The 18,377-nt window shown below is 41.8% G+C and overlaps 1 protein-coding gene across 3 annotated transcripts in view; it reads right to left on the minus strand.

Moving 5' to 3' along the window:
• The window catches only part of PAX3 (paired box 3), a 108,000-nt gene that overhangs the window by 22,766 nt on the left and 66,857 nt on the right, over positions 1-18,377 (minus strand). For all 3 annotated transcript variants that reach the window (XM_083506502.1, XM_083506501.1, XM_083506500.1), the window contains one exon: positions 6,369-6,574. In XM_083506502.1, the coding sequence (XP_083362628.1) occupies positions 6,369-6,574 (206 nt within the window). The remainder of the gene's footprint in view (positions 1-6,368; positions 6,575-18,377) is intronic.

Here is an 18,377-nt window from a genome sequence, read left to right on the forward strand (position 1 = left end):
CTGCAAATGCAAACCTCCACTAAATTTCATACACTATGCACACAAACATAACATTTTATGCGCAATGAACTTTTAACTTTTTATAACTTCTGTTAAAAAAATACCACTTTTCATTTGCGCAAAATCAGGCAGGAGAATTTAAAGGCCTCTTGCAAGGAAGCAGAGAGGGGGCGTGGCGAAGTATCTGCTTTGCATGCTAAAGATCCCAGGTTCAATCTCTGGCCTCTCCAGGCAAGTCTGGGAGAGATGCCTGCTTGAAATCATGGAGAGCGGCTGACAGTCAGACCATATTGAGCTAGAGATGGGTCAGCGGTCTGACTTAGCCTAAGGCAGCTTGCTATCTTCCTAAATGAATGTTATCAGCTAACCAAGCAGAGAGAGAAATGGAGAGGTTTACAAGGGGTGGCTTTGGCTACAGGACAAAGCAGCAGCAGAAAGGTGTCCAAGAGACACAATCTCCGCCTTATCCTCTCAGCCATCCCTAGGCTTGGTCTGCATACATATTTCAACCCTTTAGGCTGCAACCCTATACCTGTTTACCTGGGATGAAGAAGAAGAAGAAGAAGAAGAAGAAGAAGAAGAAGAGGAGGAGGAGGAGTTTGGATTTGATATCCCGCTTTTCATTCCCTTTAAGGAGTCTCAAAGCAGCTAACATTCTCCTTTCCCTTCCTCCCCCACAACAAACACTTTGTGAGGTGAGTGGGGCTGAGAGACTTCAAAGAAGTGTGACTAGCCCAAGGTCACCCAGCAGCTGCATGTGGAGGAGTGGAGACGCGAACCCGGTTCCCCAGATTACGAGACTACCGCTCTTAACCACTACACCACACTGGCTCTCAATTAAGCCACGCTCAACTCAATGGAATTTCTGAATGGACTTGTATAGGATTGCAATGTTAGTTTTTGCCAATATATTGCTATAATAGCTATGTATATATCTGCCAACACACACACACACACACACACACATCTAAAAATGATATACACATCATGCAGAACAAAATGAGATGGGTGTCACTGTAGCTGTGTCATAATGGACGCATACAGAGAGAACAACACAATGTATCATTTATTTCATTCATATCCCACCTTTTCTCCAGGCTAAAGAAAGTGTCCACAATTTCCCTGCTCCCATTGTCATCCTCGCAGCAACCCTGTGGTGTTAATTTAGTGGAGAGACGGCCACTGGCCCAAGTTCACACAGTGAGCTTCATGGACTGGTGGGGAACTGAACACTGGTCTCCCAGGTCTTAGTCCAACACTCTAACCACTACAGCCCTATGTATTTCCCATCATCTCCTTTGCAGTGTTGTTGCAGTAGCAGACCTTCCTAGTTGTCTTCTTGTCCCTTAACTGAGGTTCTGCTTCTACTTCCCTTTTAATTCATATCCTTCCATCTTCAAACTCCCCACCCCATACCAGTCCTCTCTCTCCCGCTTTCCCCCCTTTCCTTTCCTTCATGGCCACTGAAACTAACTAAAAAACACATAAATATTTCTGATGTACAGCAGTGCAGCAAAGGGAATACATTCTCTGGCTTAAATTAGACGTGTCTTTATCAATGTGCCATTCTTTTGATTTGATACGTATTTGGCATTCATCCTTGTAAAGCCCAGACTCTGTTTAGATGAAACTATCCTCTATTGTCTTTCTGAATTCTCTTTTCAAACATTTTGCCTATTTGAATAAGAGATCTCGTTGCCTTAAAAGCACATTGGAAACTCTCTGTTTAGGATAAGGCAGTTGAACTGTCAAGGCCAATTTCACTACGGCAAGCCTTGAGGAAGAACTGCAGCTTTGAAAGGATACCCAGCCAGCGTCAAGGAAAAAGGATGTTGCCTTGTTCAGTTACAAACTACTTAAGGGAAAAATGATAACAAAAAAGGCAAGACGTAAATATTAGGAATCAGAGATGGGAAAGGTCTACAAGGTCATCCAGTCGAATCCTTGCCAGAGCTGAACATACTTGACTGATTTGTCCAATTTAATTTGAAGTGCCTCAAGTGATAGTCTGTACTTTCTCCCACAAGAGACTGTACTGCGGCCTGATATGATTAATTGTTAAGAAAATATATCTGTGTAATAAGACTTCACGTTATCATGTATCTTTAGGCTACAAAGAAATATTTCCCCACAAAGGCTCATAGATCTCTAATACCAAAATTATTTTTCAGTGGGGAAGCTTGGACTGCATCTACATTGGGTAGCACCTGAACTAAGCTGTTCTGAAGAGTCCTTCAAAACCCCATCTCCGGCTATTCTGCAGCAATTACCAAGAAAAGAAATTGCATTAAAAATTCTCAAAGGGAAAAGAAAATTTAGGTGAAATTCTCATGGGTGGGGTGCAACATTTTTGTTGCACTTTCCTTACTTTCAGTGTAATTAAGGGATTTTGTGACTGTCCTTTCATTTTACAAATCATCTCCCTAGTGGTCTGCATTCTGCAGCCTCCCCAGGTCCCTACACTTCCTTAAAAAAAGAACCCATAACATCCTTGGCTGGGCTTTACTGTAAGCCCAAGAGAATGGAAAGGCTGCCTCCTATACACCTGGTAGATGTTCATTGTTCTTTCTCTCTTTTTCAGTGAAGTCTTAAATAAATGGAATTGATTCTCTGAAGTAACATTCCTTCAACTGTTAGGGGAAACTACCCAATATGGCTTCTATTGGCTTCTATTTAGCCCTTAAAATAAAATTTATCTCCACCTCAGTTAATATAAAGGACTGACTAGTTGCTCTTTATCCCTGTTTTCCATGTACCAAGACACTATGTGTTTTATTAAGGATAAAGACAGGACTGAGCAACAGTGGGTCGCTTTATTTCCAGAGGTGGGGCTTCTGCCATTATCTTTCTCCACATGAGGTGGTAGTGAAACTTGATACCAGAGGAGCTTCTTAAAACAGCCCAATCTGAATATCTGCTGACCCTTCTGATGTTCCTGAACAGCAACTCACATTGTCCCTGAGAATTGGCCATGTTGGATGGGGCTGATGGGAGATGGAGTCCAACAATATCTGGAGGGCCACAGATCCTCCATCCCTGGTATACGCTCATCTATTATGATGGTAGGGGACACGGGTGGCGCTGTGGGTTATACCACAGAGCCTAGGACTTGCCGATCAGAAGGTCAGCGGTTTGAAACCCCGCGACGGGGTGAGCTCCCGTTGCTCGGTCCCTGCCCCTGCCAACCTAGCAGTCCGAAAGCACATCAAAGTGCAAGTAGATAAATAGGTACCGCTTCGGTGGGAAGGTAAACAGTGTTTCCGTGTGTTGCTCTGGTTCGCCAGAAGTGGCTTAGTCATGCTGGCCACATACCCGGAAGCTGTACACCGGCTCCCTCGGCCAATAAAGCGAGATGAGCGCCGCAACCCCAGAGTTGGTCACGACTGGATCTAATGGTCAGGGGTCCCTTTACCTTTACCTATTATGATGGTATAAAACCATTTGGGTGTTTCTTTTGATAAATTCCTTGCAGTCCTCCTCCAGTTCCATCTGCTGGTAGGCGTGGGACATGTCAAACTTGCTGACATAGTGACCTCCTCTAAGTACTTCAGACTGGTTCTCTGTATACAGAATGTAGTAACTGGAGGTTTGATGCATTGCAACTTCATAATTCCATTAACGTGGATGGTCCCATCTGAAGTAGCTATTGGTACTATGGATATTGCCCAGTCCAAAAACTCTACTGAGACAATTATCTTTCTTTTCCCAAATGTCAAATTTCACCACAGTCTTCTCTATGGCAGCCTATGTAACAGGTCTAGCTTTAAAATATTTTGGCTTGTTCTTTGCTAGAATATTCTTTCTTTAAGTCTCCTTTATGGTACATGATCCTCATTGAAACTCTCAGCATTAGAGCACATCAATTGCATGACTAAGGTCCCAGGCTCAGTTCCTGGAATCCAAGTAGGGCTTATTCCAGAATATTAAGATCTGTGGATATTAAGATCTGCTTTCCCTGATTTGCTGTCTTATTTTTACCATTGAATAGTGTCCCAATCTTTCAGCATGTTGCTATTATCATTTGGGGACTCAAAAACCCATTGTTTGAGGCATAACTTCTTGTATCAAGTTCCTTTTCTTTCTTTCTTACAGCTTGATTAAGACTGGACATGAACTGAAATGAACTGCTAAGAAGAGATGAAGGGTGGAGCTCTACTTTATCCCATAATAATATATACACAGTGGCACTCAGCCTAACCATAGATGTCGAGCAGCAGTGATTGCTGGAATGACAAAACTCAGAACAATCTCCCTGGAGCCCTCTGTGTCAGTTATGTAAAATATGGCTTAACTTTAACAAGTATTCACAACTTGGGCCACTTAAACTCCTGTTCATCTTTAATTCCCAGAAGGTTCCCTCCCACCCCCAGTATTTTAATCATTGATTGACTGAGGTCCCCCCCCCATGTTGTTCTAAGCAAAAAGTCCATATGTTCAACATAGTAGGGAATTTGCTGGGCTGTAGATCACAGAAGTGAGTATGAGACAAGATGTGTCTCAAGGGAACCCAAGGAAGCCATAAGGAATGTAAAAAGTCACAGGGTTAAAGCCACATTAAGACAGCTGTTATGTTAATGAGACTTCTGCTTTTCTTGTAACTGTGGGTCACTGCTTTAGAAAAATATGAACATTCATTGTTGCCTTTAAAGCTCACAGGTCCCAAAATTGCATCTAAAAGAATTAAAGAGTCTACTTCTGATTAACTGAGTTTTTATAAAATCTTCAAATAGTGATTCAGCACCCATATTCTGTTCAATTCCTTGGGGGGGGGGGATCACCCATTTTTGTATCATTTGTTTTTCAACCAATCTCTTTTTCAATAATGGAATCTATTTAAAAACAGTAGCTCATACCTACTTTAGATTATCCCCCACAACCCATTATTATAGTACTACAGCCTTTTCCTAGTCTCAAGTAGGAGCATTGTGAAAAGATGAGAAATGAACAAAACTAAATATTTTCTCTAGGTTATCAAATGTACTCAGCAGCAAAACTATGAGGAAAATTGGGAGTCAGGCTTTGAAAAATCTCAACCATCTTTAGGTTTGACTTTTCAAAATATTATTTACAACTTCCCCACAGTTTTGATACGCAGAGTATGTTTTTGATTTCTTTTTTCATTTTTTAAGATTATTATTACAGAACATCCAGCTCTTACAAATTTCAAAATAATGAAATTTTCTCTTTTACTTGTACTGTATGGGCACAATGATTGCTAACTGGTCAGAAACTTCTCTTTCCAATACTTTTGCAGGGTAACTTCAGGTCTACCTTTTCAAATGAATTCTACATGATCTGTAGTTGGAGGGCAGCACTTGGAGTTTTCCCCTCAAAATCACATCTGTTTTTTCCCCCCAAATGCACACAACCTTGTTTTTCTTAAGCCTGTTTCACATTATATCTGGGACCCTGGACACAAGGGGGATGGAATTATTCATGTTCTTCCCATTCAATGTTGCTTTGTAATATAAATTGTATGGGTGCAGACTATCTCCGTGTGACTGGAAATCATGGCAAGGAAAACAACTGAACATCAAGTTGTGAACCCCATGAAATGACCTGCAATTTCCAAAATAACCTGAAGACCAAGGGGCTGAGTCAGTCACTCATCACATCCTACCTAGCCTTTCCATTAGTGGTAGTTTCCTGCCACTGGGCAGCCTCCTGCTGAGAATTATGCTTCCAGGAGGATTATGCATGCTTAATGGTGGACATAAGTGACCAGTGGAACAAATCCTCAAATTAAAAGTGGCAGAATTCCTGCCACTTTCACTACTACATTTGAAATAGCCTGAGAATTCACCATTCATATTTCATTCATTCATTTAAAATATATTTTATCCTGTTCTTCATCCAGTTAAAAAAAAAAGACTTGCAGGATGGCTTGTAGTGATAAGATAATCCCTGCCCTACCCTACAGGTCTAAAAGACATTACACAAAAGGAAATGGAATTGGGAGGAAGGAGAAGGAAAAGGAAGCTCAAGAACTATTTGTTAGTTACAAACCAATAAACTTAGTTTCTTCAGCAAGAAAATTGATTTGTATTATAAAACAGCAATACAGTGGTACCTCGGATTAAGTACTTAATTCGTTCCGGAGGTCCGTTCTTAACCTGAAACTGTTCTTAACCTGAAGCACCACTTTAGCTAATGGGGCCTCCTGCTGTCTCTGCACTGCCGGAGCACGATTTCTGTTCTCATCCTGAAGCAAAGTTCTTAACCTGAAGCACTATTTCTGGGTTAGCGGAGTCTGTAACCTGAAGCGTATGTAACCTGACACATATGTAACCCAAGGTACCACTGTAGTGTTTCTGTCTGTACACCAAGGTGGCTGGAAATCTTAAAACTCTTTCAGTAAGGATATTCACCTGAACCCGAGCTTCAGTGAGTTTAGCTCGTTGCGCAAGTTCCTCTCGGGTGTATATATCAGGGTAGTGGGTCCTCTCGAAAGCTCTTTCCAGCTCCTCTAATTGTTCTGCAGTGAAGGTTGTTCTACTGCGGCGTTGCTTTCTCTTTAATGGCAGATCTGGTTCAGAATCTATGTCAGAACCTTCATCGGACTGTGGTGCTGAAGCTGGGAAGAAATGAAGAATGGAACAATTAATCTATGGCTAGAGAATGGGGGTAGGTGGGTGAGGGAAGAATCAAGAATTAAAGTAACAGGAGGGGACACTGAATAAAAATACTTTCTTGGAATAAGCCAGGATCATCCTATGAACTAAACAGTCTTGGAGAGATTGCTACAGCATATTTAATTCTAATGAATGAATAATTGTCAGTATTTCTTCCATTAATCTAGTCACTTTCCGCCTTTTGAAATATCTGTAGGCAGATACCAATTTGCTTGCCTGCGTTATTTCTTCAAATATATTCAGCACTGGTTTCCCAGTGACCGTGCCATATGTGAAATCAAAAGCCATGCAGTGTCACGTTACTGTAACTGGTCAAGTAAAATCACAAGGCCTTGATCCAAAACAGGTAAAGAACAATGTTCATTAATTTAAATGTTCAAACTGCTCGTCCAATTAATTACCGTATTTTTTGCTCCATAACACTCACTTTTTTCCTCCTAGAAAGTAAGGGGAAATGTCTGTGCGTGTTATGGAGCGAATGCCTACGGATGGCGGGGGGATCTGCTGCAGTCGTGAGCAGAGGATCCATGGTTCCCCTTCCTTCCCTCCTCCGTGGCTCGCTTTGCTCGCTTTGAAACAGCAAATCGGGAGCAGAGCCGCTTAGTGGGGAGAAGAGAGGGACAGAGAGCCTGGTTACAAAGCACGGATCCACATGGATTTTTGCACTGGGTCACCCCAAATTCACCATCAGATCACATAGCATGTCCATGGCTACAGCTTGCACCCAAAAAATCACGCACCCACTGTTGCCTGGGGCCGCAGTGGTGCAAAAACGTGGTTACAAAGCATGGATCCACATGGATCCTCAGGATTTTTGCATTGGGCTACCCCAAACTCACCGTCAGATCACATGTCTGTGGCCACAGCATGAACCACAAAAATCATACATCCACTGTTTCGTTTAGAATATTTTTTTTCTTGTTTTCCTCCTCTAAAAACTATGTGCGTGTTATGGTCGGGTGCGTGTTATAGAGCGAAAAATATGGGTAAAAGGCTGGCAGGTTTCTATGGTTTTGCCATGACTGGTAGAGACCACACTTAGCAAATACTGATGGAGGACAATTTCATCAATTTTCATTTCTTTCCGTTTTTCTAATACATCACATTTTCACATCAGTTTGTATTAACAGAAAACGTTCTCATGGAAATCTGTCAGCGTTGAATGTGCACATTTCTCCCAATATGAACATTTTGTATGCAATTTTGCCTAATATACACATTTTCTAGCATTTCCCCTAATGTATTTTATCTTCACTGGCATGTGCATTTTTGGGGCATACTTTCCTCAAATACATATATAGACATCATTTGGTTGGAGAACTGCATCACAAAATTTGGAGAAGAGATTCTTTCGAGCTGCATTCTGTTCTGTTGATTATTTCAGGAAGTGTGAATTAGGGAGCCTTGCATCATAATGCAAGCCAAGCTGAATTTCTCTACCATCCATATTCTTATTCTTCATAATTTTATGCATTACCCACCCTTCATCTTGAGGTCCCAAGACACAACAATTTACAATACAGCATTAAAAACCATTTAAAACAAATGACAGCTACAACAGGTGTCAAAAGCCAAGGTGTGGGCCCAGTATATCTTCAGCATTTACTGAAAACTGTATAATGAAGGTGCCAGATGCACTCCCCTGTGGGGAGGGAATTCCACAATTTAGGGGCTGCCGAAGACAAAGCGTTCTCCCAGAAGAAAAGCCACCTGAGTTTCTGAAGGCCATGGAACTGCCAAGAAGATCTGTAGGCAATGAAGTGGTCTTTGGTGCCTAAGGGTTACCTAATAGAGGAGTAAAGAGGTTCTGGTGGCTTATTAGTAACCAGTGATTCAGAGATGTCCCAGCTGCACCAGCAAATGTCACTTCTGACCTCTTCCTCCAATACAATAAACATGTAGAAAGTTAGAACAGCATGTCCTAAATAAGTAGCATTTACATATGGTACCTCTATATATATATATATATAGAGAGAGAGAGAGAGAGAGAGAAATATTGCTATTTAAAATATTATATTTGGCTCAATTTTTCTGATAAAGTGATTACACCATAGTAATCCTGTACAAGTGTAAGTCAATGAGGCTTATTTCCAGGGAAATGGATACAGGATTGCAGCCCCCTCCTCCTCCTCCTTCTTCCTCTTCTTTCTTCTTTACTAAACCTCAACACAGGAAGAAAGACCAGTGGAGGAGGAGGTTGGGGGCCGAGGTGAGTGGTGGGCATGCAATAGCAGGAGGAGAGGGGCAGCAGGCGGGCATGGAGCAGGTTGTCATTTTCTATTTTGCCCCTAGCATCAAAATGCCTTGGACCAGCGCTGCCAGCAACTCGCATAGCTGAGAGGAGGTTTGAACTCAGATCTCAGTCCAGTAAACTATCCATTTCACCACAGGGGCACATTCTGATTATTTGCTATGCTGTGATAGATGAGAAAGTTTGTTACATTGTTGCTTTAGTTTATATTGCTATTGTCACTTTTAAATTTCTCTGTATCCTTTCTTGTATGAATGGTGTTTTAGGAGTTTCGTAATAAATAAATAAATAAATAAATAAATAAATAAATAATCATGGCAGGAGAGGAAGCTGGGTTCAAGAGTAACCTTCAATCTCCAAATAAATACAAAAATACCGAGAGAGCATCCCTCCCAGAGAAGTTAATAGCTGCTTCCAACTTGTTACAGAAGAGCTAAATAAATGGAAACAGAATGGATTCCAAATTGTGTGTTTTGGGAGAAAAGCATCTGGTCTATGAAACTCAGTCAAAACACAAGACGAGTAAAAGTCTCAACATTGAGCAAATGTAGGTTGTTCTTGGAGGCCTTAGCGCCTTTCCAGATGCTGTTTTTTTGTTAGCACAAGAATGTCACAGTTGTTACCATGGATTCAGGCATCTTCCCCCATAGTAGTAGTACTGTGGTGGAGGGATTGTGTTTTCCTGTAATTCAACCTGATCTATACACACAGAGAGAGAAGCAAAAGCTATCACTAACTGTGTGTGTTATTTCATCATGCTAGCATCATGGGTAATGCCCCATGGCATCACTAGGGAAAAGAAATACACTTATTTCCTCCCCTCCCTCCAAAATATCAATTACTCATCAAATATGACATCTCTCCTTCAGATATATATTGGTGGGAAAGACCTTGAATAAGATATCAACTGCGTTCTCTGGGCATCTGAAAACTGCCTTAGTACAAAATAATAGAGACTGTATGACACTTTCTTTGAATGGACGTTGCCTTGGATACTACATGGAGTAGGACAGATCTGAACTTCTGCATTGGTAACATTCCCCCTAATTTGACTTATACAAAATGTCTGTGGGAACAGTCCAGCCACTGCCAAGCCTTTAGTCCCAAAAATCTCAGTGGAAGACATTTAAACACATGCTTAAATCCGTCCCATTGAGTCCTATCGGTCTTAAAAGTACTTACCTTTGGCTGGAATCCAAACCTTACACTTTTCAAAATGTTCACTGACACATACTCCTCCCCCAGAGATCTTTGAACCCAAACTATCCCAAAGTAGATGAAAAAGGGAGGAGTGTAAATCAGTCTCCAAAAAGATCAAGTACAGAACAACAGTCAGACTCCACAGGATTACAAATTCCTTCTTAAAGAATGGGAGGAGAAAACCCATAAGCACCAAACACCAGTGGAATAGCCATGAAGTTTAATTAAAGAAGGAATTGCAGAATTATAGAGTGGTTCTTTATCCCTTGAACCCTCACGACCTGTTTGGTGGCCCCGGGAAATACTTCATCCAAGTTAACACTCTTATACACAAAATCTTTGCACAATTTCATAGGGATTTGGTCACATGGAATTCTGTAATTATCAGTTCCCCAAGGAACATCATAAACAGACATGCCTAGGCGAAACACTGAACAACAATAAATACACACAAACACCCGTTCTGTTCATTGTTTGTCCTCTCAGTGGGATATTTCATTTGAATAATTATAGGAGCAAAACATGACAACCATTTAAAAACCATATATTTATTACAAACGCAAAACAGTGCACTTTACAATTATCTGAATACAGAGACTTTCCGCTCAAGAGCTGCAAGAGCACATGGCTTCATTAGCAATGGGATGCTCGCCTCTTATTCTTTAATACCATAATGTTGAGTTATATTTTAAAGCCCTTTCATCTAGCTGTGCATTGCTAGAAAACAGGGAGTGATTCAAATGTAGCATCAAATTTCAATTTAATTACACCTCTGGAATTACACAGAGCTGGGTTTTCTATCAATTGCTAGGGGGGTGGGGTCATACACAACTGGATGAGGCAATGCAATATTTGGCCTGCCCCATCCCACTCCCCCGACCAACTGCAGGATGCTCTAAAGCTTGCACTATTTTTCATTCAACACAGAAGATGCAGTGGCATGTCTTAAGACTGGACCAAATCCCTACCCATTTTCCTCTGTATTTGTGGCTTAAGCTGCACACCTTACTGGACACCTTACATTTAAAACATATTTAAAAGACATTCCCCTCCTCACAAGAAAACAAAAAAACACTGAGAATGATGGGTTGAGACAGGTGCTGGGAATTTTAGCTCTGTGAGGGGCAAACGTCAGTTCTTTGAGGGGAATGTGTTGGGAGGGGATGTCCTTTAAATGTATGGCATGTAAGCAACCCTAGTGACATGCACTGGATTGTAACTAAAGCTGCAACTTAGCCAACAAAATGCAGCCTGCCTGGAACACACAAATTTGCTGGAGAGTACTGAATTTTAAAATGGTGATAACATTGTGAGTTAGCTGTGCAATGCAGCCACAGCAATACATTTCAAGGTTTTGAGAGTAATATTTGAGAGTAATGTTGTGGAGTGGGGTGTTCAAGAGCGTACCACCAGGCCACATTGAGGCAACTGTCTCATTTTAGCTCCTTCCAATGATCCCCTGCACCCCTTCTTCACGTATCATAAGCCAAATACACCTATTTTCCCTCATCAGACGTTGGAGGGTGTATAGCAGGCCTGCTGTCTGCGCTCTGATCTGAAGTATCCTTTCTGTGGCAAAATCTACGTGACTGACCTCTACCGTGTTTACTCGGGTGCAAGGCAGCAAGAGGAGGAGGAGTGCAAGGAAGGCCGGTACCCCTCCTTGAGCTCATAGTAAATGACAAATGACACTTTCCCTTTTGTGAACTTTGGGATTTTTGTTGACTTATTTGGCGGCTTTTGTTGAGTCCTTAGAAATGGCCTGTGGCCGAGGCCTATTCTGCCAATTTCCACGCTCCATCTGTGGTATCCATCAACAGGGCCTTTTACCCTCATTCAGGGCTCTGACACCTGCCTAGCAGGATGCAGGAGACAACAAAGAAAACTGAAGTGGATGAGAAGGGGGGAGATTGTGTGGATTTTTATTTTTTTAAGATGAGGTTGAAATAGATGCTCTGTAGGGGTTAATCCCATGTCTCTTCAGTCCAGAGACTTCAGCACCTGGAAGCTCCCTTTCAATTATTATTTTTTATCTCCTCTAGGGAAGGCAGGGGAGTTTTAAAATGTTAAATACATGAGCTTAACATTAAACTAAAATAAAAACTCTGAGGGCAGGGGGAAAATCTGTTTAGCCATTTCAGGAGCTTCCCAGTAAATCACAATTGTACACACGGCACACGGTGAAATGTTGTTCTTAGATCCTTGTTTGCTTTAACCAAAAGGCTTCAGCAGCTGCTATTTTAACTGGGGTGGGGGGGTTAAGGGAGTCCTTTATTGTCAGCGGAGGATGTGGGAAAACGTCTCAAGGAAAACGGAGTGCCTCTCTCCTTCACTTTGATTTGTTTTCCCCAAGCATTTCCATTTAAGGAAACATTCCCATTGGAATCTTAAACATAATTAAGAATTTAGACCCAGCTACTCCCCACAGCTTCCTTCCAGCACAGGCAGAGTTTCTTCTACTTTTCTATTCTCTCTCTCTCTCTCTCTCTCTCTCTCTCTCTCTCTTTCTCTCTCTCTCTCTCTCTCCCTCTCTCCATCTCCCCCTCCTCCCACCAGTAATACTGTGCAGTTCCTCTCCTCCCTCCTTTTGAATACTCAGCTTCACAGCAGGGGGTCATTAGAAAGAAAATAAACCCCTGCCAGGTCTGGGCTAATCAAAATGGTACAAATAAATTCTGACACTTAGCAACTCCCCAAGTGCTCACAACCCTGGGAGGAGTGTACAGATTACTTATGAATATGCTAGGCAGCAGGAGACAAGTTCAGAAGGTCTAATGTCAGTATGCAGCCACCTGTGCATAGAGTAAAGCGCCCCACATGCATTATTGCAGATTTGTTTAAGATAAGGACCTACGAACTCCGAGTGTAATACCCAACACACACTTTAATGTAAGGGAATAGCCTGGGCCGTTTGAGCGGCCCTTGAAGTTGTCCCACCCAATACCTGTATAATATTCATTTAACTGACATGAAATGTTGGGATTAATCACTGAAATCTTTCATGCATTTGGCTTCTAAAAATTGACATTCCTGGTTTTTGTTGTTTTAGTTTTAATTCTCTGCTGCTAAAGACTTAGTATCAGCATAATCATCATCTAATTCTATTGGCATTATGTGTTTATTTTCACCACCCTGGGCGGTTTTTATTGAAAAGGCAATCTACAGTAAAACAAGGGTGGGCAGAGGATCCACTCAAGATCACAGGTGGCTCCTGGTCAATTTCTATTGGACCACTTGCCAACAGTGACTTGTTCAAATTCTGAAACAGAATGCAGGACTGGGACTTTGCGGAGGTCCAGTAAGAAAGGTCTGAGACTTTCTAGCAAGCTGCAGACACTGGTTAGGTTTGTCTTAGCTATCAAGAGATCCTGTCTTGCTTTATACATTTAAGCAAGAATATTCACAAACCACAAAGAGTCTAGTAATATATATGAGCAACAGAACTTCTCCCTCCTCTCCTCTCCTTTCCTCTTCTGCCTCTATGCACCTTCTGTTCCAGAGGTCTACCGGCATATTCATACCTACCTACATTTAACATGCATATAAGTCAGCCCATAGATGTAAAGCATTTATTTATAATCTCTGCAGTGATTTTGTGTAGCAAAAAAAGGGGGGGACATAAATATAGTAAAATATTTATTAGAGGATCTACTTCATAACAGCTTACATAAGTAGTTTTCAGGGTCTTTAGAAAGTTTTGATTTCTAGGTGCACTTCCATGTGCACTTATGTTGTGAACTGCCCTGAGATCTGGAGATGAAGGGTGATATACTGAACAGACAGACAGACAAATGTGCCAGTTTCTTGTGAACCTTCATGCCCTAAATCTTTGTGCAGCATCCACATAAAATCATCCTCATCAAAATACTGCCACATTTTATTTTCCCATTTAAACTGAATATACCATTTCTGGCAAGGGGAAAAAAAAACCATGTGGAAACAATAAATCTGTATTAAATGCGAGGGGTAAATATGGGGTTGACACTTTGATGAGAACAATGCCATGTGGACCAGATTCAGCTGAGGCCCAAGCCATCCCAGCTATTTGGAGGGATTGGGGCATCAGACGAGTTGGATGGCCCAGAGCAATATAGGGCTGTCAAGGGGCAGGAAGGATACTTTCTTAAACTTTCTTAAACAATAATAAAACAATAACAAAACAACCACAGGAAATTGCTGACCCCACTCAGATACAACTAGGGGCCAAGCTAGATGAAATGTCAACTCCATATCTGTGCCGTTGAGTGCAACATTTTTTTAAAAAAATAATAATAACCAAGCTGCCAGCCTGGGACCCAATTTGGATCAGGATACTAGCTTGGGGGAGGTGGTGGAGAGTTGTAAGGAGGCCTTTAACCATTTGCTCCTTGTTGTGGTCCAGATTCAAATCAGGGGATGCCAGCAATTTGTAATAGATTTGGTAGTAGTAGTAGTAGTAGTAGTAGTAGTAGTAGTAGTGTAGGGAAAACCCAGCCATCTTCAGCATTCAACACCTTAACAGAGGAAATTCCTATCATGCTTACACCACCCTAAGATTGTATGACACGTCCACAGCCAGATACAACACACTACTTATTTCCTCCTTAAACTAGAGAAGCTTCGGATCTTAAGAATCTCCCAGAAGGAACCATCTGGCAGCCTTGAAGGTTGAATCACTTGACATCCCATCCAGTGCTTTTTTTCTAGAAAAATAGGTGCTGGTACTCACTATGAAATTGTTATAGTAAGTGCCACACCTTTTAACAACAAAAAAGAGGTGCTGGTACTGTGTACCCTTGAGTACCCCCTGAAAAAAACACTGATCCCATCCCACATGAAGGCAGGTTGCAACCAATATCCAACTCTGTTCCTGACAAAGCAGTTCTGCTACTATCATTAGACAACTACTACTTGAATTCATGAACTATACAGATCCATAGAACTGCAAAGGGTATACATGGCAATAGTCCAATCATTTAACACTAGACTCAGATCAATGTTTCCTGGCTAGTTATTTTCGGACACCACTTGTACACCTTAGGAAAGGGATGGGGAATCTTGGCCCTCCTTATGTTGTTAGACTAGTGGAAAATCATTCATGTTAGGTCTTCATTTCTTTCCATCCCAGCATAAACTGAGTCTTTCCCATTCTACCACTAATACTAATTTTCTAGATACCAGTTTATAGAAAGAAGCAACAGCGCACCTTCAGACCTCCTTATATAGGAAACTGATACACACATCACCAATGCTAGCAGTTAGCATTCTGACTACATCAAAAAATCTATTGCTTTCAGCCCAGTCTTACTTTGCAGCTGCTTTTGATTAAATTTGCTTGCTCATGAGCAGCTTGAAACAGGCTCTCTTAAATCTTAAGTATCTTCCCAGTGTTGGTGATTACTAAGTGAATACCCAGAACAGAATACTTGCAACATAAACCACACAAGCAACATCTCTGATAAAACCTGTGGTTATTACCTACAACACATAATTCAGGATACTGCAACATATCATAAGGCAGCTGCAACCTATATTTGATAATGAGCCATACCACCAAAAAGCCATAGAAGGCAGTCTACCGCTTGTATATAGACAGTCACCTAAACTGAACTATTACTTACCAGTGGCAAGTACAGCTCCCTGAAATCACAACAAAGCGAAACATCTTATTGCAGACCTAAATGTCAATGGTGTCCTCTTATCAAAATAAGTAACACCATGTGTAGATAAATAGTACCATCTGTCACATCCACAGCACTTATACCTGCATAATCCAGGTGTGTTGGCTGAAATTAAAACCTCTGGTATAGATGTGATCTTGTATCTAATATTGCTTATATTTTTGTTCCATATTAAAAACAAATGATTCTTCATCCAACTCAAGAATAACAGGTCTGGACTCACACCCATGGTGCTTCGGAGATAGAGTTTCAATGTTTCAAAAGAACTCCAGCCAGCTTGTCTCCAAACTCCCAGTAGTCGAGTTTTTCAGTCCTGTTTTGACAATTCTTATTTCTCTTTCAGCTAAAGCATTACAAGCTGAACGGAAGTGTTACTAGAATGTTAATATGGTAATATTCTATAATTAATGGTTTATAAAATATGCCCCATTTACTGTGATCAACGCTATGAGCACACCATGTATGGTAAAGGTCTTATTGTTTTTCACAGCTCACTGCTGTGATGTACTTCCAGCCATTTTGAAGCAGGGGTGCCAACTTGAATAAAATATTGGGGGGGGGGGCAGGTAAGCCCTGCCCTGCATAATCAGTCACATGATGTGATGCATGCTCACCATTTGACTGGTAATGCCAATCAACTTGGGGGGGCTGCCCCCTCAAATATTTTATTGGGGGGCCAAAGACCTCTCAGCCCCTAGGAGTTGGATCTTATGTTTTTGAAGATTCATCTACTGCTGTCCCACCGTTGTCCTGTACAGTGCTGTGAATGAAGATGTCCCAGTACTAGAGACTGTAGATGTTTTTGACACTGGAGACAGTTCTAATCTGCACTTTCCAAGCAACTGCTTTACTCGCCAAACATAGCTGCAAACCAAAACCTACACCAGTTCAGTTTCTAGATGTGATCATGCAGATCCATCAGAATATGCTATCATATTTTAGGGGCATAACTTCAGGCTCTGCTTCAGGTAGAACTATGAGGGGAAATATGCTGAAGGCAGAATGAGGGTCTGAATGGTAGAACAAGACTTCTTAAACTACTGGTCCTACCAAGGGGTGGGTGCCATTTACACTCCACTCTGGTCAACAAATGACTTGAGCCAACACTGAAGGGATTCATTTTCCATGCTTCCCATGCTTAGTCCTGTATTCCTGGCCCAAAGTAAGCCCTTTCCTTTGATTTTGTTTCAACTTCTCTGTAGTGTGAGTTACATCACTTGGGAAAGAATAAGATCTATCTGCTATTCATAATCTGGAAAGCCTTCATTGGGATATGCATCAAGATTTTCAACTTCCCCAGGACCCATCAACAGATGATGATGACTCGGATAGATGGAGTCTAAGTGCACCCTTGTTTTCTGTATTGTGATGTGTCCAATGTCAAAACACAATATTGCTGCTGTATCACTGCCATAATTGGGCACAGCTTCATTGTCACTGAAGGATTGAGGCATTTAAATTTAGAAGATCTTTGTGGAATTTCTTAATCTCAAACATCAGGAACTCTATTTCCTCTTGAAAAACTACTGCCACTGAAGTGTCCCTAAAAAGCAGGGGGGGGCTGCATATAAACATGACTAGGGCTGTTATTCCTAAGTACACTTAGGAAACAAGGTTCACATAAATTAATGGAGGATGTCCCTCTTAAGTAGATTTAGAAGGGTACAGGAAGCTGCAGTGAGGATGAGAGGAAGGGGAAGCCCTGTTGCATGAGTAGATGCCCACTTTCAGAGTTTACATTTTACAGTTAATATATATCTCTATGCCGTATTTGTACTGGTCCATCATCATGTGGCAATGGACTGTGCATGCTCCAGGATGAGGGAAGCCTGGAAGGAAGGGGGAACAAGTGGGGTGGCCGGGTAAGCAAGTGAGCCGAGTTTATGGTGGGTGGCTTAAAGCAGTTGAGTGAGCTGGGCTTGCAGCAGCAGAGGCAAGCGAGAGAAGCGTCGGCAGAGTGGGTGAGCAACAGTGTGTGCAAGTGAGTGTGTAGGGCTTCTGGCATGAGGCTGAAATGGGCACATGGATGTGGGGCAGTGGGTGGGTTGGTGCTGCAGTGACATGGGCAAAACAGGCATGGCTGGAGTTGGCTAATGAGCTAGTTTTGCAGCAGTTGAGCAAAAGGAGTGTTGTGGGGGCACAGGCTGGGGCAGAGTGGGTAAGTGAGCCGGTTTTGTGGTGATGTGAGACACTGAGTGGGTGGTGGCACAGGGGCATGGATGAATGTATAAGGGGGAGAGGCTTAAGGGCTCAATGTGTAAGGGGGAGTGGCTTAAGGGAGGGGAGCTTGGTGGGGGAGGGGCTTTGATGAGGAGTCCTTGGAGGAGGGGAGGAGGTTTAGTGGGAAAGGGCTTTGAGGAGAGGGGGTTGACAAATCAAGCATCATTGCCCAGTTAACATAAATTGATGAAAAATTGACCTACACTGCTCTTTTAAACTGTCACGCTGCGACAGCCTTTAACAGTCTGAGGCTGAAGGGCACTGAGGGTGGAGAGGACTGCATCTTGTTATTTTTAGAAAGTACCCCATTTTTTATATCAGTTTAAATATTTAACTAAAAAATGGCCATTTCCCTCAATTTCATAAATAGGAGAAAGAACAGGAAATCATTTTGCTTTTATATAGCATCTCAAA

This window comes from Podarcis liolepis (genome assembly GCF_965112155.1).
Source record: "Podarcis liolepis genome assembly, chromosome: 5".
NCBI lineage: Eukaryota > Metazoa > Chordata > Lepidosauria > Squamata > Lacertidae > Podarcis > Podarcis liolepis.